Source organism: Sinohyriopsis cumingii, chromosome 2 (genome assembly GCF_028554795.1).
Source record: "Sinohyriopsis cumingii isolate HCF-2022 chromosome 2, ASM2855479v2, whole genome shotgun sequence".
Lineage (NCBI taxonomy): Eukaryota > Metazoa > Mollusca > Bivalvia > Unionida > Unionidae > Sinohyriopsis > Sinohyriopsis cumingii.
Window position 1 is genome coordinate 103406170 of NC_142962.1, and position 27402 is coordinate 103433571.

Here is a 27402-nt window from a genome sequence, read left to right on the forward strand (position 1 = left end):
TGAGAGTTTTAGGAATTTAGCACTTACATTATCTAGACATGTAACTGTTCTGACATCAAGTTTGTCTGATTCATTTAAAATGAATTCAGGATTTATTTAGGTATTTTGTAGCACTCTTCTTTGCTATATTTTGAGGTAATGTGCCCATTTAATTCATCACTGGAGAGTCTTTATGAGCTGTGAGATCCACAAGTTCTTCGTTTATGTTCACAAGTAATCATTGAGTGCATTTGCAATTTCACAAGGTTCTTGTTGAGTATCACCATTTTCATCACAAATAGATGTTAACAGCAGGTTATTGACATACTTGCAGCTTGAGTCATTAAGGTTTTCCAGGGTTCTTTTTGATAATACTATTGTATATTTCTGTGGAATAGTTAGTTTTTCTTGCCTTTTGAATAATTGACTTGACTCTGTTTCTCCATAATCTGTAATTGTCTGTATCTTTCAATCTATGAAATTTATTCTTGGTCTTAATAGAATTCAGAATATCACCTGCAATCCAGTTGGGTTGATTTATTTTTCAGGACACTCTTGAAAGTAATATAAGCATTTGTGTTCAGGGTGTCAGTAAATATATGTATCCAGATGTCAAGAGCACCTGATAGGTCATTGAAAGATTCAATTACTGACCAAGAGATATATTAAAGATTTTTAAGGAATATTTGTGACTTAAATCTTTTCATCATTCCATACTTGATATATATGTAATGATAAGTTTTACTGTTTTACTTAATTCTCATATACAGCATATAGGATAATGATCACTTATGGAATATTAATTAACTGCAACTGCTATAATATTGTCAGCATTGTTAGTATAAATGTGATCAATTAGTGACTCAGATACCTCTGTTATTCTAGTCAGTAAATTAACTAGCTTTGGATAATTCAGAGAATTCATGGTTTTAATCCAACTTTGATTCATGTCATAAAACATAATTGAAGTCACTCACTAAACAGACTTCTTTGTCTTCTTTATACAAAATTTTACGCTTATTTTGAAAAATAGTATACCAAGCACTGTCATTATTCTGTGATTTATATACACAGCCTAACACAAATGATTTTTGGACATTATATCTCATTTCTCCCCAAATTATTTCCATACCAATTTCCTCAAGATCATCACATCATTTGAAAGGAACGCCATCCTTAATATAAACAAGAAGTCCACCACTCTTCTGGAAAAGTCTGTCTTTTCTTTGAAAACAGTAGTTAGGAATTTTATGTTCATCAGCATGAAATGTTCATGTAAGAAGGCTTCACTGAATGCAAAAATATCAATTACTGAATTATTTCCTGAAAGGAGTAATTTGATTTTTTTTCTTTCTAGTTTTGGAAATCAATAATGGATGTTCTAATGGCAAATTTTGAAGACCATTTTGCTCAAGCCACTGATTTTGAGACAATTCTAAGTTTTGATGGTTTTGAGATGAATGATATGGAATATCTGAATTGATATTTTCACTATCAATATATGAACCATGATATTCCTCTTAATTTTCTTCTATAAAGTGTCCTAAATCATGACTATTACCTATTTTTTCAGAAGATTTTGTAATGAATCTTGAAACATTAGCACATTCAGCAGATATCTCAGTAGCAAATAACACCTTATGGTCACTTTGATTGATGGAGACACTTAATAGGATTGCACCAGAGGTAATTCCATGGGCATCATCACTCAGTGGGGTATCTGTGGTTGTTTTCTGTCATGATAGGGAGAATCACATTCAGTAGATCTTATAGCATGTGTTGAAGTTTGTTAAAAAATGTGTTTCATTTTTAAATTAATGGCACCATCTTCATTGCCATTATTCTGATACTGCATATTTGAGTTGAACATTTCAGTGTTTATATTGTAGACAATCACAACACTATTTTACACATCATACCCTCCTTCAAAACAGTAGAAAGATTTAGATTTCTCATGATGGTTACAACAGTTTGCATGGTCCCAATCAATTTTTCTGATTTACATTTCAGTGTTTTTAGAGGAGCTATAGCTGTCCTTTAGTATCAGGAAAATCTCATTTATTTGATGGCGAAAGTGGGATAAACCCTTCTTATTCAGATGAATTTTGTCTTTTGCCATTGGGTGCTCCAGAACTATTCCTTACTTGGTCACAAATCCATGTGAATGGCTGTTATTTTGTAATTCCACTCATGACAGAGATGTTCAGTTAGAGCATTCAACTCAGGAATGTCTGTCAGTTCTTGAGCATGTACTGCATAGAAAGACTGAGCAGTTAGGATTATCCAAGTATATTTTGTTTAGGCTGTTATAAAAATTGGTTTCAATCTGGTTAATATGAACATTGTTACTTACATCATTGCCACCAACACTGATTATGATGGTGTCATATTGAAAATGATCATTTTTACCCATGACATCAAATATGTGACCAGTTTCTGCCCCAGGTAAGTACTTAACTTCAACCCAGGGTTTCAGACCTCTTTCATTAACATATTTAATAATAGAGTCAACAATTGTGAGAGTGTTTTTTTTTTTAATTATCATGTTCTTTGATGTTTTCTCCTCTTTTTTTGGTATAGTCCACTGTATTATGCAATCTAAAGCTGTTATAACTATGGTGGGGAGACATTTTATTGATATTTGTGATATTGCTTGGTAGAGAGTTTTCCATTGTAGCTTGAGTGACTGTAGGTTTTTTCCCAATATTGTGGATAGGTTTGGAATTATTATTTTCTTTCAGGGCAGTTTTTTAAAATTATTTTCAGAAGCCTGCTTATTTCAGTGATGTGCTTTTGTGATTCTGAAAATTATTTGAAGCAGCATAGCCGTATTTTAGCTGCATAATTTCTGACAGGAGTGTTGTGGATACCTAATTTGTATCATGTTTTTGCATTTTCTAATGATTATGTGTTATATATAGTAGTATTTTGTATACTTGACTGTGTCCAAAATCAGGTTCACTGTGTACTTGAATAGGGCCATTGATTTTGTAAACATAAACACATAGCTAATATTTCTCTATGAGAATAGATTAAATAGATTACATATTAGGAGATTATTAATGGAAGTTAACATATTTATCTTAATTTGAGTCTAGGACATTGGAATTTCACCATGGAAAAACCTGTTGTGCTTGATGTTTGTCATGTTCTTTTGCTATAATTTTTGTAAAAAACCTTGTCTTGTTGTCAACTTAGAATGTTCTAGAAATTAACTTTTTACCCTAATTCTGGTTCTGTTTTTGTGTCTTAGCTTCTTATATAATGTTGTTTACTTACAAACGTACTCATTCTTGCATTGACCGCTCCAGTGGCTTACTGGTTAGAGCGTCCGCCTCGGAAGCGGAAGGTCGTGGGTTCAAACCCCGGCTGAGTCATACCAAACACTTACAAAAATGGTATTAACAGCTGTCTCGCTAGGCGCTCAGCATTAAGAGGTTAGTGTTAGGACTGGTCGGTCTGGTGTCAGGATAATGTGACTGGGTGGGACATCATGCTACATGTTGGCAGCAATTGATGCCCCAGTGCTAGACATCACTTTAAACTGCCACACTGCAGACTTGGTAGCGATATGACTGAAAAATTGCTAAAGCTATGTTAAAAATCCTAATAATACACACACACACACACACACATTCTTGCATTAGCATCTTAATTCAGATTATTATTCACTGGAAATACGAAGTGCTCATCAGTAGTATTCTTGGATTGCAACATTAATTTGGAATTATAGTGAATTCAGACAAGATTTTTGGATTATATTGTGATCTATCAAATGACTAAGCACATCATCACACTTCAGGCCATTGGCAGATAACCACATTCAAGACAACATGCATATCAAGAGATTCAATATTGTAATTTAATTGGATTCCCACTGGAATTCAGTTGGAATGTTTTACATTTGGACTTGTGATAGAAATTTTAGGACTGTTTGGGATTTAATTCACAATACTATAAGTTGTTCTTAAATTTTCACTTTGTATTCCAGGGAAAGAAATTATTTTTTGAATTGTACAAAACATGTTGGTTTTTGCTCTTTTCTGTTACTTAGTTTAAGATCGTATAGATGTAACAGAAGAGTTCATCCGGAATATGAATTTCTTTAAAAAATTTCAGAAAACTTTGTTTTTTTAATTAAATTTGTCTTTGTTCAGAATTTTCTAAGTGCAAGGTATTTCACATATTTCAGAAATCAATAGTGAAACCAACAAGTTTTCACAGTGTCCTTAAAAATGGTGAACTTTATTTTAAATCCTGCCAAGGAAAGGTTAGACACCTTGAAAAATGATGAATTACTCCAGCTAGCCATACAGTATGATCTCTCTGAGGCAAATGCTTCTTTAGCAAAGCAAGAAATAAAAAATATTTTGGTCCAGTATTTGGTGGAAAAGAACATAGATTGTGTTAAATATCAGACAATAGAGATTATTAAATCTGATTATTAAATCTGATCTAGGGCTCTCCAGTAGCACTATTTTTAGGAAAGATGGAGAACTTTATTGGATATACCAGTCCATACTCTGTAGCTGGTAGGGATCAACATCTTGTTCTAAATGGAAATACAGGCATTTTTAACTTAATTTATTATTATTTTCCCTCCCATGCAGACTAAGATGTTTCAGCCCCATAGTCATTATACTTGAATATTCCACTTATTTGAGGAAATTACTACCCTCAAAATGCTGCCCCAGCTTCGGATTGTGTCACAAATTATGATGTAATCACTCTGCAATGCAACTACTACACAGTAAAATGAATTACCAATATGTGTGCTGCGATGCCAAATTTAAAACATTGCCAATCTTTAGCATGACGTGTCAAGATCACACAATTTGGTAGCAGAATAACTTACAGTGACAGCGAAAAAATCTTTTAAAGAAATTAAGATCAATCTCATCATAAATTAAAGTGCTCTTTGTCTAATACAACAGCATGGCAGTATTATGTTTTGCATTACAGAAATTAATGTGATAGAACTAAGTTTCTATAAATCAAAATAAAAAATCGTAAGAGTTTGCTAATCATTTCTTTATTTATATCCCTCTTTCAATCATATTTCTCTGTGTATCCTAAACCTGGCTACTGTGGACAATGGTTTATTTGGAACCCAGATGCTACAGCTGTAAGTCAAGACAATACTAGATACATGACTTTACAAGTAGCTATACCAGCTGCATTGGCATCACCAGCAACAAAGGCAACAAAGGGGTATATAAACCTCACACTGACTTAACAAAGTGATCAGTTGAACAAATGAATCAACCCATATTATTTCCTCTGATGAGTTATTATATAGCAACGTAACTGGTCAGGGACGGGGGTGACTAGGACACCCCAGTAGAAAAGAAACTTGATGGGACAGAGCCATTTGGGGTCCATCTTTCTTATCTTTGCCAGTGTTCAGTTGCTGGATGTTGAATGTCATCTACCCATCTTCTTTTATGTTATAACTTAAAATGCACATATTTTTGTTGTATATGTTCTTGTGGATTGTCAAAATCTGGCACGATGGATTACCATAGCTATTCCATTTTTTCAAATCAGATTATAAAGAAATATTTTGATTGTGAGCCTCACTACTGGTGGAAAAATCTCCTTATCCTTGAGTGAACAACACCTTTTAAGGTGTCCCTGGACTGTGTGTGTCTGTGTGTGTGTGTGCACTCACCTGTCCTCTTAACTGGGTATTCAGACTTGTGAATGTATGTAAATTCTACTTATGCATGAACTCCTTATTGATGCATACAAGAAACATTTTGGGCATTTTTCACACCACAGATTATGCTAATAATTCTGTTTAAAATTGCTCAAACAATAATACATAACTGGTGTATATCTTTTCAAAGTTTAGTTCTATGTTTACATGCTTACTAGAAGAAACAAGTTGCTATGTCAGCTTGAATTGCATTGTCATATAACCTAGCTTATTTGAAGTACAAAGGTTCGGGAATACAGACTTCATAGCGATAAAATGCTATGGTGTATATCTGCATATTTATAATGCATCATACTTGATTTAAAAGTCCTTGAAATTAAAATTTCAGTATTCCTGGGACACGAATGCACTATTTTCTACAAAAACAACATTTTGATTTCTAATTGGGTATGACATAGTAAAAATGTCAGTGATAACATGGGTAGGGGAGGCATCGAGCTCTGGGACAAACATATTTGTATTAGTCTGTCTTTATGGTAAATTTTTTTTTTTTACAATCCATTCTAGAAACCCATTTAATTTGTAATAAGAAACTAGTGCCAGTTCACTGATTGTATTGACAATAAATGTATCAAAAGCTGATATCTTCAGTTTGTGAAGTAATAAAAACCATGCTTTAGTGCCTCACGCTGTATAGTTTACAGCTATTGTACTTGTACTCTCTCTGTCTTTATCAAATTGATAGAAATATATCAATTTTATTATCAGTCAATATCAGAAAGAATATTTTTGTCAGGATTATTAATAATGTAAACTACCATAAGTTTTTCCCCAAAATGAATCATAAATAAAATGGCATTTGTCACTGACATTTTGAACATATTTACTTCATCTCTATAAACAGTATCAACATTCAGCCCATTATTAATGTACAGTAAGTACATTCACTTCATTTTTATAAAAAAAAATGATCAACAAATACAAAAAACTACCCTTTCTCTTGTGTGATTCTGGCAAGAATATGACAATCATGTGCAATCATTGTTATGCATATTGTGTTCAAATGCATAATTTAGGATATATAATTTTTGGCAATAGGCATGAATGGATCTTTTTAAGATACATATTTATAATCCACAAATATAGGTTCCACAACATAGATAAAAACCATAGGCAATTTAATTGCCAAGTTCCTTTATTAAAAGTGCTCTTGGATAAAAAATCAAATACATATTGAAGGAAGAGAGAGTGGCATATTTTGTCTACATACGTTTCTTCTGGATTTGATAATGGGCCATAAATTACTCTTACAGTGCATACCCCTTTCAACAGGAAGTATATCCTACTGACTCAGATTTCATGAACAAGTGCTTTTATATATATTGACTCTTAGGCAGCTGTTTCCCAGGTGATCATTTTCAAGCCCATGTGGGCCTTTTTTAAGTTAGTGAATTTATTTTTATATTTTGAAATATATATTTGAAAGCAAAATAGTAAATTTTGGAACAAGTGATCACATTTAAATTTAAATACTATTATTATGCAGTATGTAAGTGTGTTTGTATATGTGTATTTGTTTATATATACAGTGGCCAGGTTATTATGAACAAAATCTGCACAATTCTGAGCCAAAATTTGTTTGAAACCTTTCACATTTGATTTCTTGAATGTTTTGGATGTAAATGTTTTTTTAATAAAAAAACTAAAAGCTTCATTTATAACTGTTGTAAATGTAAAATAAACCTTAATTTGTTATCAGTCTAATATTTTTTATGTTCTTTTTTTCAGAACTCTGCCAGAATTATCCATTCCTCAGTGTTTGGGCTCGAAGACAGGAAAAAAGTGCATGACAAATTATTTTTTCCCCAGAATAATCTCAACATCACCAGCATTGATATCCAGTCTGTGGAACCAGTTGACCAGCGGACCCGGGATGCCCTGCAGAAATCTGTACAGCTGGCTATCGAGATCACTACCAATTCACAGGAAGCTGCTGCCAGGTAACTATGGTGACATTGATCATTTTGAATACAATTTAATCTCTTGTACTGGGAATTCATCAACTGTATTGTCTGTAATTTTGGGTAATCTTTTATTAATTACCTCTTCCAGTGTACAAATAATTAGAGCAAAGGTTAAAAAGAATTATCATTTCTTTGGTATATAAAATTTGAATATTTTTAAGTTAGAAGATGTTCTATATACCTAAAAGTAGATGGTAAATAAATGTTTTTTCTTAATATGATGTTGTTTGAAAATTTATAGGATGAATAAATTACAAGACAAACAAACAGTATTTTCTTTAGCATCATTGTGCTATAATTATGTTTTAATTGGACTAAAAATCTTATATATGCTTCATTATTTAAAAGCAAAGACACTGGGAGCCATGTTGGCTTGGCAGTGAGAATGCTGTACTCCTGACCAAACTGGTGCAGGTTCAGATCTTACCATTGGATCAGCCCAGGTTGCTGTCACTGTGTCCCTGCAAAGCACTTTACTCCTGTTGCCTTGGCAGTAGATAATATTCATGTGCTGTAAAACAAACAAATAAAACAAAACACTAAAATTTGTGTTTTGCAGCAACTATGACATCACTAAAGCTGTCAAACTTGAACCAAAGTGAATTCACCTCAGCTTATGAAGCTATGATTTTGTTGTTGTTGTAGGGTTTAATGCCATTTTTCAGCACAAGATAGATACATGGCTTCTAGTATAACTGGTGGAGGGAGAACCCTGGAAAAACCCAGGAAGAAACACCAACCCACAAGAAGCTACTGGCAAGCTTTCTCACGTAACCACGGTAGCTGAGCCAGAGACTCGAACCCACACAGACAGTAGTGAGATGGCATTGATCCAGAATGGTGAGCACTTTAGACACTTGGCCACTCAGGACCCATGAAGCCTTGAACAAGACCAGTTCATTGATGATCATGAATTATATAAACTTGTTCATCAGACATGTATTTCGTATTTTTATCAGACGTGTATTTCATATTTTTATTGGACATGTGTGTTTGAATGTTTTTGTCAGATAGGTATATTTGATATTTGTATCATTTCAAAAAATACAAGATTAAATTTGTATTCATCAGATATTATGGTAAAATCTTGTCAAGATTGATGTGTAATTGTGACCAAATTAAAATGTTGGCATTGAGTGTTTTTAACATTTATTAAGGTTTTCTATTTACACCAAAAAAAATGAAATATGATCAAGTCTCCTCTCACATGCAAGTACATGGTACATGTAATACATTTTGACAAAACATCAGATGCCAATCTGTATTATAAATGGATGTGATAATTAGAATTTCATTGCATTTCTATGTGTTTCTGAATTAAGGTTTTGTTCTACTCATTACTTAAGCTGCTGAAATGTGATTCACCATTGTGTTCTGGTTATGTTTTAGTTTTATGGAGTTTATTTTAGTTTAAAGTTTAAATATGGGACTGATAATTTAATTTGACTTGCAGAGTAGATAAATGTTATTTTAAAAGGTTACAGTTTATATAAATTAGTATCAAAGAAATATCTGGAATAAGAAACATGATTTAGTTTCAAGGGGATTTTGGTTTATTAAGCTTTTGGTCTTGATAGGTTCCACTGAATAAATGAGCTGATTACAGATGTGCACCCATCTACATGCAGTTCAAGAGTCTTTTTCTTGAACTTCTTGGATGTATTGTTTGGGTGATAATTTTATATGGCAGTCCCAGTATACTTTTGGTCTTTTGACCATTACAGTCTGGTCCCATTGTGAATATTGCGTTTCTTTTCGTATGCCCTTTAGATTTGTAATGCCCCACCATGCCATTGGTGGGGCATGTAGTGTCACCTTTGTTTTTTTTAGTCGGTTATGTTTTGTGTTTGGGTCAGTTTTCAAAACATTTCTAGTTTTTGATAGCCTCTCACACATGTAATATGTAAATACTTACTGCTCCGTTAAAAAGAAGTAATAGTGTAGGAATACATGTGAACCTGTTCCCCAGCAAGCTATCTTTTACTTTCACTGTCTGATTTCTGCAAGTTATCATTAGTTATTATTTCATGAAGAAAACATACAAACTTGTGTTTCAGAACTTAAAATGTTGATATTAAATAACAATTTGTGTTTGAAAATGAGAATCAGTTAAATACTTTCTAAATATATATACAGTATAAGCCCACTATAGCACAATGATTGGGTCCACAAAATGTCATTGTATTAGTTACTAAACTGTGCTCTATCCAACCAAGTTAGTTAGCTGAAGAAACTGACGTATGCACCAAAATAGTGGCATTGTGGTTATAAAAGTGGTCGTAAAACTTCGTGCTTCACTGGAACAGTTACCATCTTAAATCAAACCATCTTAAACAAGAAATTCACATGTAATGAAACCATAGAGATTGTATATCAAATCCATGGTATGTTTTCAGACACCATAATGTTCTTTTAAAAATAATATTTAAATGCCTTGTAATATTTGGACATTGTTCAACTATAATTTATTTTATAGAAATTATATTTTTGAACACTGGCCTCTTTGGAGATAATTTTGGCAAGGGACAGTCCCTCCACGAACGAGGTAGTGCCTCCTCAGTTGTTGCATAATGCTTGATATACTTATCCATCAGAAATATTATCAGTACTAACAATATTAAGTTTCATGATGATAGCTGCCAGTATATACATTGAAGTAAATTTTGATAGTGGTAGGTATCCTATTTATATTTTATCATGTTATTTTTCCAAGGGTTGTTGCTTATCAAAATGTGCTGTATTGGATAATTATTTATCAGAGTTTCTTTTCTGACTACATTCATTCATTTAACAAAATAAGATTGATTGTCAGTGTAGACATCATTATGCGTGGAACTACTTCAAACAGGTGTGATATTTATGGCTATAATTAGAAACCATGAACCCTGCTTTTTCTCATGAAACAAAGCATGAAAGAGTCAGTACATTTTGTAAATTCACTGGCATAATGTAACAAAACAAACCCATTATCCCTGGGGCATTATGGACCACAGATGAGGCATAATTATTGTTCTACAGTGTAAGGTTTTAACAAAGTGGACCGTGGGTCAGCATACCCATGATCCACTTTGTAGAAACCTTATACAAAGTCCCCTCTTCTTGCAAGAGGTTTGTGGGTTGGTGGAATAAATATAAGTGGTGAAACTTATAGGTGGAATAGATAGAGATCTGAGCAGAGATATGGAACTGACCAACACGAGCCCCCGTACATGTAAACAACAATTTAATCAATTACATAAAACAATTGTGAGAATTCATTACATCAGGAATATACTCTGCTTCTAGAAATAAAACATTCACCGAATTTACAAAGAACACAAAAATAATTAAATAAAGTAGCTGATCTGTTTTACTGATAGATTTAGTTCATCATAGGATCGAGTGAACAATCAAAGTCAATGCCTTGTACAATTGCATAACCTGCTTCTCCGTTCACTCCACTTCAAATGTAGCTGTTCCTTTGAACTCCCTCTATTTTGCCTCTTTCAGTCCTCAACTCTATGTGTAGCATGTAGATTCACAGATACCTGGATCTCAGGATAAGTACATCTCACTATACGTCTCAGAGATAATACGTCACAGGATACGTCTCAGAAATAATACGTGGCAGAAGCTATTCTCTCCCTTTGCTTTCAATGTTCCTCACTTCTGCTGCCAAATTTGCTTGTCGGTTTTCCTCAACAATAATCCTCTTGGACAACAGTTTACAATTGTGTTCTCTTGCAGAAAAGCTTAGACTAATTAAAATATTCTATGTGGCGATATTAATACTAGGAAATTCAGTGTGGGAAACATGCCCCTTATTTAGTGTAACCAATCAGAATCAAATATATCTGCCGCCTTTTTCCACAGGCGCCCAAGTCGTGGTCAACTTGACCATGTAGTTTGAGTAACAGTGTTCTGCGATCTTTCAATTTTGACATTTACACTATGGAATTAAAGTTAACTTTTGTCTCCACCAGTCTTCTATTGGCTAAATAAACGAATGCTTAATTAAGAATTAAATTCTTCCCTCGAAAAGACATTACCGATCATGGCAGTATGGCGATTCGATACGTGCCTGTCCCCATAAATCTAATTGTTATCTAGTCTCAAACTAATGTATTCTTCATAGATCGCCAGACATTTGCTCCTTCACATACAGTTAATCAACCTCTTTGCAGATGATAAACATTGATTGTGGGTGCTAAATAGTCAGTACATCTAGTGCACTATTTATGAAACCAGGTGGCTGCCTTTTATTTCCAAACACACCTGTCAAAGAAATCACACAAGTTATGTTATTAACAATTATCACCTAGCCACATTGAAATCTCCAACATGCATGAAAACAACCTTTAACAAGCCAATTGTTTTGATTATGCTTTATTAAAAGATACCCATGCTTAACAAAGAGGAAAAAAAGAAGAACCACAACAAATAGATCGCCTTTATGAATGAAGACTTCCAAATTTGTCATGGTACAGTTTATGTCAATGTAAAATAAACTTATATGTCAACAGAAGATCAAGGTCTCAAATTGAACAAATCTTTTGTTTTCTAATTGTTTATGTCTGTCAGCTGCCAGTTCTGAGCCATACTTTGTTCTTCAGTTATTTGTTGTTGCTGCTACAATAACAAGGAGGCATTTGTTTGGTCCTTCAAATTTGGCCTTTGGCTGAGATTTCATTAACACGTGCACCCTTCATCAAAGGAATTCAGCACCAAATGTGAATAAAAGCAATGGAATCTGATCCATTGTTGCATTTTCCAAAGTGATTGGAACACATTTTTTTGTGCTGCTAAAGTATCCATTTTGCAGGGGAAAACTTACTTTATGCTTACAATGGCTAACAAAAGTAGTACAAACACAAATTAACAATCCTTTTTGAAACTGGATATTTGGCCATCAAGTTACTTGAAGGTGGTATATTTTGCAAAGATGTTTGTGAAATTTGTTATGTTATTAACATTTCATTAGCTTTATCCCTTGATAGCCTAAGCAAGACAATAGTTTTCTCACACAGATCAAAATCTAGACCAGTTTATGTACATGTAGCATTAGGTCAATAAATCAGCCCTTCACCCGTGATGTGACTGATTTTCGGGTATGGCGCTGATATCACTGGTCATTAAAAGCTGCAATTATGTGCATCCAAATTTGGCTGCATACATCAGTGCACATTTTATACACTTACTAGTATTTCTCATGGCTATCTAGCTACCGTCAGCTGAAGGGTTCTTTTGGTGACATGTACATTATATTTCTGGAGCAAATCATGTTTGATGACTTGTAAATCCACCTGGAATAGCACAACCATCTGTCCTGTGTCCATTTTGAATTTCACGCTTGATATGGCTGTTACCAATTACCAGTATGTGTCTAAAGTGTATGCAGGTTTGTTACAGAAAGAGATTTGCATGCAGCAAAATTGCACATTTTAATGAACAGGTCACATTGACATATCATTTATCAACAGGTCAGATTGACATATCATTTATCAGTATCAATACAGATTTGGGGGGTGGGGTGATTTATCAGACTAATGTAGCGTGTAAACAACAGCTATGCATCCACTTAGTACTGACAATGGATATCATTATTTAGTGACGTGTTTTTTTGTTGGCAATGGAATATAGATAAAAAAGGACTTCTTTTTTCATGTTTTGTTTTCTAATGGGATATGACTAATAGAAGAATTTTCTGACTTGTGACCTATACTCGAATTCATGGATTTTTTATATCCATATACAGTAATTATCTCATTATGGATTGTGTTACACAAATGTAAGTTGTCAATATACAAGTGTATATCAGACTAATTTTAAATTTTTGTCTTTATTTAATCAAAATTTTCCATAGTGTTAGAAAATATACTTGTTTTACTTAATGGCAGCACATCATCATATGTACACAGAAGTAATATTTAGTAATTTTTGTCATAGATCATTAGGTGTTTGAATTCAATGCCAAAAACAAATAACAAAATTACATAAGGAAAGATGAAGCACATCTAGGGTTCAGTATGTGTGAACATGTACATCCTTGGGTCAATAAATGGTGTAGGTATAAATTTCATACCGCTAGAATTTCTCTGCTGTGAATCAGAATACTTTATTGCAGTGCTGTCCAACCTTTTTGACACCATGGGCCACATAATTAGTTTTTTTTAAGCCAAGGGCCGCAGCAGAAAACTGAAAAGCAATGACTGTATAGCTAGCTGCTCAAGCTCTGGTGGGCCATTTAAAATCAGGTCACGGGTTGAACAGCATTGCTTTATTGTATTGTGAAAAACTGATTGATTTTCAGCTGCTCTTCCATCCTTGATTGATTGATTCATGAAAACCTAAATTTCAAGCTAATTATGTTTGTTTAACACCAGACTTAATGATGTCCAGGGGTTCAAGTTTTTCTTTAACAATAAAGCTTTACAATTCCATGCAACACTTTGACATCTGTTTGTTTGGACAACTACAGCAAAAATTATTATGAATCTACAGTGAGTGAACAACACTATTTACTGGTCAACTGATTGCATGGTGATTGTTTAACAACACTGCCAAGTCACACACACATGTTGGTGGCTTTCAGTTTTTATATGTTTAATTTCAACAACATATAGCTGCAAGATAGACTTTGATGATTAGCAATTACTTATATGATTTATAAATTCAGGTGAGAATCTTTTATCAACCACCACATTGTTTGGTGCTTGGCTGCGTGCCAGGTTAATGAGCAAATATCTGTTGGCTATTGTTGGAATAACGATTATACATAGAATGCTTTGAAGACTTTGAACAAAAAAAGACTTAATGGCTTATTGTTTGTGATCAGTAATAATAAGATTAACACTTATGAGCTGAAATGTTAAAAAAAATCTAAGATCAAATACTCTTTGTTCCGCAATACTGGACCTTCTTCAAAGACAATCGAGTGAACCAATAATTATACCAGCGAGACCAAATCCACTTGTCCAACAGAGGTACTGCCATGATCCTTAGGAATATAGACCAGTACATAAGACTTATAAAAGGGGTTAGGCATGAGTCAGACAACTGCTTGTATTGTGGAGAGCACGGTCATGTAACACAGCGGTGTCTGCATGGAAAACAGATTTGTTGCCATCTTTGTAACGAACTAGGACATAAGCAAAAGTTGTGCACATGCCAAAAGGTAGAAGGCTATGATGTACAGGCCTATGCAACACATATCCAGCAACAAAATGCATTAGAATATGTATATACTTTTCAAAGTAATAATTATAATTCTATAAACAGGTTTCAGGCACTATCTGATTTGTGTACAAAGTGCAGCTTGTTAACATGTAAACAACTATGTGATACTGTTCAAGTTACTTCTCCCTCTGAGGCCCCCCAAGTGTCTAATATGTCAGTGTCTTCTTGTATATATGTAAATCAGTCTCATATTGAACATTCTCAAATATCCACTACATGTGGTCATGGTACAACAGATGGATCTTGTATGTTATCTTCTTCATATTTTTATGTAAATAAAATCAAGGCAATGTAAAGAAATCGGTCAAGTCTAAAAACAATACATTGCAATAGCCTTGTCTGAAGATCCTCTGATCAAAATTGTCATGTTTTTGGCCTCCTCAAAAGAGGTCTGCATGTAATCAACCTAAATATTCAACACGTCCTCCCTAAACTGAATGAGATAAAGTTAATACTACAGCAAACTAGATCAGTCAGTATTCTAGGTCTATGTGAAACCTTTCTTTCTGATGATACTGATGATTTGGCTCTCCAAATACAGGGGTTCAACTTTGAAAGAAAAGATAGGGAATCCATGGGGGGTGGGGGTATTCTTCTCTATGTAGACAGTTCCATTAGTTATAACAGACGTGTTGATCTAGAGACTATTGGGGTAGAGAGTATCTTGATCGAAGTAACCCTTGCCCAATCAAAGCCAATACTCTTATGTTCGGTTTACAAGCCACATAGTTCCACAGCTGATTGGATTGATAGATTTGAGGTTCAAATTCAAAGAGCATTACTAAAGGAAGATTTAGAAATTATCATATTAGGTGATTTTAACATTGACTACATGAAAACTCCACCATTAACATGGATAAGTAGCTTTGAAACTTACAGCTTTACTCAGTTAATCAATACCCCAACTAGAGTAACGGATAAAAGTGCTACTATCATTGATCATGTCTGTACTAATAAACCTGAAAACATAAGTGAAATTAAGGTGCCAGTATATGCACTGAGTGACCACTACCCAGTCTGTATAACTAGACATGTTCCGAAATCATCTAAAAATGGCCAACAGATTGAAATACAATACAGGGACTTCAAACAGTTTGATGAGGAAATGTTCTTAAATGATTTAGTTTGCAAACCCTTCCAATCAGTCTGCACTATAGCTGATGTCAACACTACCTTGGACAAATGGTATCAGATGTTCAATGCAGCCTTAGACAAGAATGCCCCAGTTAAAACAAAAAGGGTTAAACACCAAATTACACCCAAGTGGATTACCCCTGAGATCAATGAGGCAAGGCACCTAAGAGATAATTTCCACAAGAAAAAAGACATGAAAAGCTATAGAAAGTGGAAAAGTAAAACTAAGCACCTGATAGATGAGGCAAAAGAGAACTACTATAAACATGCTATTAATGAAAGTAAGAGTACCAAAACATTGTGGAAGCATCTAAAAGAGCTGAACCCACCCAAGAACAGTTGTCTTCCCCCTAGAAATAAGCAAAATGATGATATAGCAACATCTGTACAAGACATTGTGGAAATGTTCAACAATTTCTTCATAAGCATCTCCAGTAACAGTATTCAGAACCAGACTAACATTCCAATTGAACTTGATGCTCTTCTGTTATTTATAAGAGCTAAAATTCCTGATGATAATTATTTTTCAGTAGCTAATGTTAGTGAAGCTGATGTTTTTAATATGCTAATTAAGGTTAATATTAATAAATCCTCTGGATTGGATGGTATTGGTCCACGAATTCTTAAAATTGCTGCACCAGTAATAACAAAGTCACTAATGCATATCATAAATTTAAGTATAATGAGTGGTAATTTTCCAGAAACACTGAAATGTGCAAAGGTTACACCTATCTTTAAGAAAGGAGACAAGGAGGATCCAGGAAATTACAGACCAATATCAATTCTACCTGTATTGTCAAAACTATTTGAAAAGCATGTAGCCATTCAGGTCTTTAAATTTTTTGAAACATACTCTCTATTTCAAAAAGCGCAATCAGGATTTAGAAAGTACCACTGGTGCCAAACAGAACTTACCAAATTAATTGATCTTTGGCTGAAGGAAATGGATAATGGACATATTACTGGGATTGTTTTCCTTGACTTCAAGAAAGCCTTTGATCTTGTTGATCATGAAATTCTGCTGCAAAAGTTGAACTGTTACAGGTTTGACAATCCTTCTTTAAACTGGTTTAGGTCATACCTAAACCAAAGGTCTCAACAAGTAAGCATTGGCAATATTAGCTCTCAAACTCGCACTATTCATTCAGGAGTCCCTCAAGGCTCAGTTTTGGGCCTTCTCCTCTTCCTTATCTATATCAATGATCTACCATTAAATAATGAATCCACAAATACAGATTTGTTTGCAGATGATGCAACCTTGTATACATCTAGTTCTGATACTGAAGTTATCCAAATGAGATTAAACTCAGACCTTGTTAGAGTCTAAAACTGGGCACAACAAAATAGGATGGTAATTAATGAAGGTAAAACAAAATGTATGATTCTGGGGACATCACAAAAGCTTCACAAGTCAGGGAACCCAAAACTATCTCTTGCAATAAATAATCATCCATTAGAAAATGTAAAACATGAATGGTTTGTAGGTGTGTCTGTAGATAATAATTTATTATGGAATGACCATATTGATAAGCTTTGTAAAACACTGTCATCCAAAATTGCCCTTCTCAGCAGAATCAAGAAATATTTACCTATGGAAACTCGCAGTCTATACTACAAGTCATATATTCTTCCAACAATGGATTATTGTTCTAATGTATGGGGAAACTGTGCTAAATCTGAGCTTGACAGGATTTATAAACTTCAGAAACGAGCAGCACATGTAATTTTAGATGCATCTGTTGATCATCCCTCAAAAGCATTATTTACAGAACTCAAATGGTTCACAATATATGACAGGATAGATTTTCACAAGGCAGTTCTTTTATATAAATGTCTACATGGAACTGCACCAGAGTATCTTCAGGACTTATTCAGGCCTTTTCAACACAATACCAGTTGAGATCAATATCACATGGAAACCTTCTAATACCAAAACCAAGAACAGAGCAATTTAAAAAGAGTTTTCAGTACTCTGGTACAGTTCTATGGAATAAGCTTCCACTACATGTAAAATCTGCTGAAAATATTAGAGTATTTAAGAAAAGATATCATGAGCATATATGTTTCTAATAGATAATGGAATTTAGTATTTTAATACTAAACATGTTAAAATAAACACTAATTATTGCTATCTTCATTTAATGTGCATTGTTATACTCTCCTTAAGAGGGCCTCACGGGAGAATAGTCCTTGACTAATGAGTCACCCTCTATAAATAAAGCATTATTATTATTATTATTATTATTATTATTATTATTATTATTATTATTATATTTGAATTCATACACGATCTATTCTCCTAAATGATAATGAACTTTTTAAACATTATTGTTTGTACTTATGAAAAAACATGAAATTTTGGGAGCCTGGCCATGATTGTGTTATATCCAAATTCTTGCTATAATAGAGCATGATATAATAGGGTTTCAAAGTATATTTGTTTTCTTAACTGACATTCATGTATTATTTTCATCATAAAATCAGTCTGAAACTGTAAGAGCAAACTTGCTGGTCTAATAATGGCAGACATTGCTATGTCTGGAAGTACCTCTTCATTAGTCTGTTTTCATGATTCATTGGGCATATAAATTAAGAAAGATATCCAGTTCATGGACAACAAAATCTAAATATTACATTATCAAAGATTTATTTTAAAATTAAGAACTTTTATATCAGAAACTTACAGGACAATGTTGTGTTATGGGATTCGACAATGTTGTGTTATGGGATTCAAAAATCGCCGTAAAGTCAAGCTTAAAGTCATCTTCTTACATGATTAAGTTATGTGAAAATATGAAAAAGCAGCAAAGCAAGTAATAGCTATCCTGTGCATAATATTATTACGAGTACATCATATATTTGCAGTCCTATCTGGATTGTTGTAATGAAGCAGGAAAGTGTGAGTGGTCATATTGAGAAAATCCTTATTTGTGAAAATAGATGCACACATCGGTGGTGCCATTTTTCTTATTGGCTGTGCACTCAGTTGGAAAGAAAAATATAGTTTATTTATATATTGACTCTGATGCCTGAATTCATCATCGATGAATATCAGTGGAGATGTTTTATAAGCAACAATGCAAATGTCAGAGTTTAGAGTATTTAGAGGTTGAAAATATTTGCAGTTCTGGATGCTTATTGAATTTTCAAACACAGTGAACTCATTTTCACAAAAGCATGTTTTCTCTACTTATTCATGGTCTCACTGATCCTGCTCAATATACATGTGCATATTAAAGGCTTTTACATATATATTTAAATAATGTAATTTTTATACTTGTCTTTTCAAGACTACACAAGAAATGACAAGTTTGATTTATGTAGCAAGTGAATTGAACTATGGTAATTAACACAAGTAGGCATTCTATTTCTTGAATGTAGAAATGTTAATGGAATGCAGAGACAATGAGTTGAGTGTTTCAGACTGATAGTGAAGACACTAGCCATATTCCACCATTGCTAGATCAGGTGTCAGATACTGATTTAGGAAAGGGCAGAGATAGAGAATGTCATGATCTTCATGATGAGAGAGATAGCAGCCTAAAGAGAGAGAGAGGTAGAGCAATCAGCCTGGACAATAAGTCCAGCTGTTCTGATGATGAGTTTTTGTCACGAGCTGTAAATGGAGAGTTTATTGAGCCCAATGGACCAGCAACTCTCCTGGAAGGTGCCATACTACTGGATTATTTTTATTTGCTGTGTGATGAGGACTTATTCCACTTACTAGCAGATCAGACCAAGAGCTATGCATCCAAGCAGCATGGAAGTGAGTAGCAATAGACAGAAATGAGCCCACATGAAATGCAGGCTTTTACTGGACTCCTTATCCTCATGGGAATCATTTGATGAACACAGAGGTCAAGCTCTGGCATCTAGAGTAGTAAAAGCACTAAGGACTCCAATGGAGATGTCACATGGACATATTTTTCACCAAGAACTTCTTGCAGCAGGCTACATAGAAGAGGCAGCCTATTCTGCCAGCATGGCAGCTTTCTTTCAACTTTTAGGAAGGACTCTAAATTGGCAAGTTTATTTGTTGAGATTTAATTTTTTTTCTTCATGTTTATGTATATCTGCATTTGCACATTCCTATCTCTTTTTTCTACTTGTATATGTTGTGTGTGTGTGTGTGTGTGTGTGTGTGGATAACCTGAACAGGCAAAAATATGCAGCAGTTTATATTAATCATTAATAATTTTGTTCGGTTTATTTTCAGGGATTATGCTTTATTTCTAGTAAAATTATTGGTAGACAATAGGACAATGATTTGTGTGCATCTGTAAAGTATCCGTACATTAAAAGGAATAATAATAATTTTATAAATTGTGTTTTTCAATCCAGAATCAATGAATAACATGTTCTATCATAATTGATACATTGTTTTACAGTTAGATATTCACATATAGTTGATAATATTTGCATTCCTTTTTCTGAAGAGATAAGCTTCTCCACATGTTAACAAGACACATTTATTATCGAGTTATATTAGGTATTGTATTTGAGGTTTTCTTTGCAGTGCAAGATAAATAGGGTGGCTTTTCTTCAAGTTGACTGTCTTTCAAGGCCAACTTAATTTCAGACATTCTTGGATATACTTAAATATACATGAACACATCAATACTCTTAAAGTAAAACAAAAAAATACAATCCTTGCTAATTGATGACAGAAATTGGCTAATCATATCAATAATGTTATTGAAGTACAATCATATACATTTCATACAGTTTATGTTTCATAACTGACTCATCTACAAATATGAGGACATAGTTTATGATTAGATATTATGCAAGAAGTAAAGATGTAAACATAGTAGATAGGCTTTTGAATTCTTAGGAGATAGATTTTACATACAACAAAAATGTTTCTTCAGGAGTAAATGCTACTCAACACAGAAGAATGGCAGGTGGAAATACATTAAAGTATTTTTTTCTAAAGTCTAAATTTTCTTTTTACAGCTCCATTTTCTGTCCAACAGCTAGCTCTACATCAACTGGAATGGAGATAGCCTTTTATAGACAAAAGGATGGATTGAGATATCTTATTGACAAGTAGTCGACCATCACCACATCCATGTGCTTGGTTTTGACTACAGCAATCATGCTAGTTCCAAGTAACTGGTTGGAAGACCTAGCTAGAAATGTTGGAAATATTTTTTTCACTTCCTCATGAATCTTTGCCTGAAGAAAACTTAGAAGTTCACCTCTCTTGACTCCCACATTAATGATGCCCAAATGTTGATTGGAAACTGATCCAAGTGCAAACAAAGAAACATTGTTCCTACTGTACAGCCTGTGTTTTTGACACTGTAAGGCTAGATTTGGCACATGGGTAATTGCATGCAGTACTCCAAAAAGTCAAACAGAAACAAGTTGGCAGTGTATGGATGTATGTGATGTACACGTATACCCTGGTGTATTTTCAGGCATACCACCAGCAGCTAGGTGTACAGAAAGAGTAGTGTTGATAGCAGTTTATTACAATTGTTTTATTTATTTGTCTTTTTAACCTATTTGTTATAAATTGTCAGTGAACTTTTGTGTATTTACATTTACTTTCCTGATGGTTTACTGTATTGGCCACCAAAATTAACATTTTCAAAGTTAAAGTTATACAGTTTTCCTTCATTATCTGTAAATTTGTAGGAATGTCATGCATACATATGGCAACCTCTTGCAGTGTACAAATTAAAGGCCAGTCTAAGCTGAATTATTTCAATGGAAAGAAACTTTTCACAATGTATTACCATCAGTTATCATGTGCATTCATATATATGAAGTTACAGTTATAGAGTTTATACTGTTAACAAGTCTTTGAAAGTTGATGCAACATTCATATCTCATTTGAATTGAATAGAACAGACATTTTTTATGGTATATTGAGTTTCAATATATGATTGAAAGCTGGTACTTTAAAACAAATATATTTCTAATTGACATAGCAAAATAAATTGATAATTTCTATTAAGGAAAATGACTCAAGTCTTAATTTGTATCATTAAAAGAATTTAAGAAATGGTTGTTGTTACTATGTCAACTGATGTTCATAACACTTATTCTTTATGATATTTTCATATTTAAATGATACTGTTTTTAGGTTATGTGATTTTCCTTCATTATATATTTAATCTTATTGTTTAAATCACTTCTAATAATATTTAATCATGTTATTTAAGTCACTTATAATAATCAAAAAATCAATCCACAGAGGAAATGTGCATTGTTTTCTTTAAGTGGTATGTTGTTTTCCTTTGTTTGACACTTGGTCATAGAAGAACAATGAACCATAATTGCTTTAAAATTTCATATTAGTTGTTTTTTAAAAATGTTATTAAAGCATTTGAGTAATCTGCTATGAACAAATTTATCTACTATATAATTTGTTACCATGGCAGTATATTAAAACTGCTGCACCCCGTTGTTGTCAAAATATCATGCTTGTTACTTCATAAGCCTAATTCGTAAGTTGGGACAAAAGTGCATAGCTTGCTTGTAATCAGAAATAATCTTGATAAGTAACACATATGATCCTGAGTTGATGTAAATTTGCTAAAAAATGAAGACTGTGTTACCCTTTATTCAAAAAGATAGGCATTCATGTGAGTGTTGTCATCTCAAAGAGTTTGTTTAATACCTGTATTGTGGATAATACTAAAACCTGCATCTGGTTACATACTGGTTACACATATAGGCTTTGGTTACATGTAATGTATTTTTAAAAACAAAAATACCCAAAAATCCAGATCCTTATCCTGTTGGTTTTTTATATTAGGGATCTTCAGGTATTAAAATATAATTTAGTTTGCTATTACATGGCTCAAAATTAGGCAAGGTTTTATTTTGACTAACTCTGAGGATTAACAAAATAATTTTTTTTTGATTTTGCCTAAATTTCACTGATTCTGCTAAAATAAAACAAGCTAGTTCAGTTTCTAATTCAGCATCTTTGTTTAATAACATTAACTGAAAACAGTCAGATCTGTTTTTCACCAACAACACTCACAAATGAGGTACCTATTACAGTTTCTTAGTTTTTAAAAAAAAACTTTTTGCAGAATATTCAGAACATCAGACTCTCAGGGGATAAATTTCAGCCATTCCTGTTCATTTTCCCAGCATTTTTAGTACTTAATTTTAACCATATTCTCTTGATCATATTTGTGATTGCACTCTCTTATCATATAATTTCTGCTTTTTCAGTAGCAACTGCATACCTTGCAAATATTTTCATATGTTGACAATAGTCACTACACAATGCTTGAATGTTTATCAGTAACAATATAAATATTAAAACATATTGTTCATTATAATTCTGGATATTTTGTTGAGTTGGCTAACTCTACCTTTTCTGATAGGTCAGTACTAGCTTGTTACCCTATACAGTTTTTTATAATCAGTAATACAATCATGTTTAGTGGCTATACACCAGGTTAGTTCCATGTGAACAAAGACTATTTTAACATTAATCACTGATATACTTGAGTAGTTTAACATCTGTCAATTTGTGCTGCAATCATTAAATGTACTTTGTCAAAACAGGCTATTAGTGGGGCAGTTAATATAATGAACAGATCAGTTAACCAATTAAAGGAAATAACTAGTGTCCACATCTTAACTGTTAACAATAGCAAGCAACAGTAATTTTCACTGCTTAACTGGATTAGTGATGGGTGGGTTTTGGTGATCTGTCTGCAAAATGACTAACTGTGGGATAGTGGATTAGTGTAATTTTGAGTCCTGCTGTTAATCTTTGAAAGGTTTCAGTACCAGACTGCACAAACTGGAATTGGTATGTAACTGGGTGCAATTATAGTTGTTTCCACAAGGGAGGTGTTAAAAAAAAGTTGGTCAAACATGAAAATGGTGCTAAACTGACCTCCAATATGGCCACCACAATGGGCATCTTGATAATCTTGTTATCACTGCTTCTTATGTCAGCATTTTGCTTTCACCAAAATACATTTTATAATGTATAGTTGGACCTCAATGAAAATGGTGCTAATCTGATATCCAATATGGCCACTTTTGCAGCAATCTTAAAACTCTAGATATTCAACCAAAATGGAAAGTCATTATTGGGATAGGGCCTTATTATGATACATAGTGCATAATCAAAATGGTGACAATCATACATCCAAAATGGCTGCCACAATGGTCATCTTGAAAATCTTGTAGGTTTTTATGGATTGCTGTGAAACTTGCTATGACATTTTTGTGCTTGTTTCATTTTTGGTAAGAGTTATTGCCCCTGTTGTTTAAGTGGTATACATTGTATGACAGAATTTTCTGAATGCGAATTCTGGCAGTATTTAGTGGATTTCTGTTATATTTAGTTAAGATTATGATCATCATGAGAAGATATTCCTGTTGACAAATCATGGTATTATATTTTCGGCAGAGCTGTGCTCTTTCTTTTACTATAGATTTATCTCCATCATGAGATTGAGTTGGGATGCTGGAACAGAGATAATTCTTACGATTCTTTTTGTTCACTTAAGTTACATCTAGATGCATTTATATGACAGAATCTTGTAAACTCAACTAATCATGCAGTTATTGACCTATTTCTGTTATTATAACTTGATACGTATCATGGTCATCTTATGCAGATGTGCATACGGACCATTGATTAGGCTGTCATTAGTTTTGTAACAGTTACCCATTTTGAATTGAAGATGGGAGCAGCAAGTCTCATTTGTATTGAACTGAGGCATTACTACTGACTCATCAGTTCCCCAAATGAAAGATATTTCGATTATACATGTCTCTAGCTAAATTGCACATATTTTCTAATGCAATAATTTGTTTCACTTAGACATGAGGCTGAAAGACTGGAACAAGAAGCTAAAGGTCGCTTGGAGCGACAGAAGATCAGTGATGAGGCTGAAGCAGAGAAGGCTCGTAAAGGTCTGCTGGAGCTGCAGGCCCTTAGCAATGCTGTGGAAAGCACAGGTCAAGCCAAAGCAGAAGCACAGTCTCGGGCTGAGTCAGCGAGGATTGAGGGTGAGGCAGCTGTTGAGCAAGCGAAGCTTAAGGCACAGGCCATGAAAATTGAGGCAGAGTCTGAACTGGACAGGTTACAAAAAGCAAGAGAGGCAGAACTGAATTATGTCAGAGAGCAGAACAAGCTTGAAATAAACAAAAGCAGAGAAATGACAGAAATTGAGACTGAGAAGTTCAGAAATATAGTTGATGCAATTGGAGCCAGCACATTGCAGGCCATAGCAAGTGCTGGACCTGAGATGCAGGTGAAGATGTTGCAGGCACTTGGCCTAAAATCCACACTCATCACAGATGGTAACAATCCAATCAACCTGTTTAACACAGCCTCAGGGCTTGTTGGGGGATTGATGCCAATTAAACATCCTCATAATTATGAGTAAATCTCAGAAACTTGACTTATGATGAAAATAGTTTGATATTAACCTAAAAGGAACATTTTAGTAGGTATAAATAGCTGACATTTAATTTTCAACATGATGATTGTAGAAAAAAAGATTGTTTTAGGAATATTATTGGACCAGATAATGGGAGTTTGGAAAACTTTGTTTGGGCCATTGTTGAGGCTTTCAACAAGATATATGGGGATGAAAAAGACATTATAATAAAATGACATAATAAAGATTTAGTCCTGTTGGTCAAAGACTAGAAGAACTTATGCAATTATCCAGCATTCATTTTCTGTCCATTATTGGATATTTGTTGTCATTATTTCTCCTTAACTACTTGGATTAAAATCATTAAATTTGGCATCATTTTCTTCTGAGATCTAGTTAGTCTTATATGAAAATAGTGCCCATAGACAACCAATATAGGTGATTTTAAATTTGTTTGATTGTAAATCAGTATTACTTAATGTCACACCACTACTGGGTAGTGTGGTATGCATATAGACCTAACTATGAATACTATCCTGTTTGATTTAAGATTTCTTGCAGAATATATTATACATTTTTTTGTCGATTATATATATATATATATATATATATATATATATATATATATATATATATATATATATATATATATATAATTGTATTTAATAATAATAAAATTCCTTAGTTGCATCAACAAATGTTAAGTTCTACAAACATATAGAACTTTATTCTGCATATCTTTATTCCTTGGCAAAGACAGGAAATATAAGAAACATAAAAAAATGCAGCATCAGCTTAGCAAATACATTATTTTTTATTGTGCATTTAATCATAAAATTGTTAGTTTTCTTCAGTATACAATGTCAAATTGTTTTGTTACCTCAGTTTTTTAAAATATACTTATTATGTTATGTATTCTGTTTATTAATGTTACTGATGAATAAAACAAAAATAATCTATGCAATAGTATTGATAATTGTCTATAGCCTAAAATATTTTGCAAATTCTAAAGGAAAGAAATTTATCAGTATAAATTCCAACCCACCTCCATACCTTCCCAATTTTCTGATGCTAACCACAAATCCTGACAGTGACCCTTACTCATAATGCAATCTCTGCCACTTAAATGATGTGCCTTGGTGCTATGACCACATCTATAAAGTTTGATTAGAAGACATTTGAAAATGACATTGTAATTGAAATCTTTGTCTATCTGATCTTTCATACCCCCACCCAGCGACCTGGGGTGGGTCAAGAATTGCACATTTGTTACAGTCTCGTGTTACTCCAAGGGCAATATGACTACAGATTTTCATGAATTCCCGACTAGTGGAGTATTGGATGTGGTAATGGAGAGACAGATGGTTGGAGAGTATTAAAATATCCTTGGTTAAATCAATGATGGATTCATATTTTGAAATCCTAGCAATCTGACCTATATTATGTTTACACTCCAATCACTCTGACAACTCGGATTGCTCCGGTCACTCTGGTCATTCTGTGATCACTTGGGTCAGCTCTACAGCTGAAGATGTGCAAGTCCTTAAAGTAGACTGCTCACTGACAAGACATTCCGTAATGTGAAGATTTAATCTTACGGTAAGGCATTTATACACAGACAAAGTCGTCATACATTGTCTGTGTGCTGGAAGCATTCGGTTTTTCCCATTGAAAGCACTTTGCACATGCGGCATAGGTTGAACCGAACTCACTGTTTGAAAATATTGTACTTTATAGTGGATACATAAATCACCCTTGGGTATCGTTGTACACAAAAAACGAAACCCAAGTACATTTAATAAATAAAAGCATTTATATAATTTCTTGACATTTACTTTCTAGTTTAGAGGGAGTAAAAGTAAAGTCTAAACATAGTTGTTTTGAAAACAGTGTACAAGAGAATACAACATTAGCTTGCCTATCTATATCATCAAGAATGAATACCGCCATGCTCTTAACTTTTAGTGGTTATAACATTGGAATTGGTAGCTTTTTGAATCTTATTTTTCATTGAATA

General features: G+C 33.4%; 1 protein-coding gene across 1 annotated transcript in view; it reads left to right on the forward strand.

Annotated features, from left to right (window-relative positions):
- Positions 1-25774, forward strand: part of LOC149805513 (major vault protein-like) — a 99594-nt gene extending 73820 nt beyond the window's left edge. Inside the window, exons 12-13 of the mRNA XM_089950118.1 lie at positions 7427-7638; positions 24824-25774. Of these exons, the coding sequence (XP_089806244.1) occupies positions 7427-7638; positions 24824-25391 (780 nt within the window). The 3' untranslated portion in view covers positions 25392-25774. The remainder of the gene's footprint in view (positions 1-7426; positions 7639-24823) is intronic.
- Positions 25775-27402: the final 1628 nt, after the last annotated feature.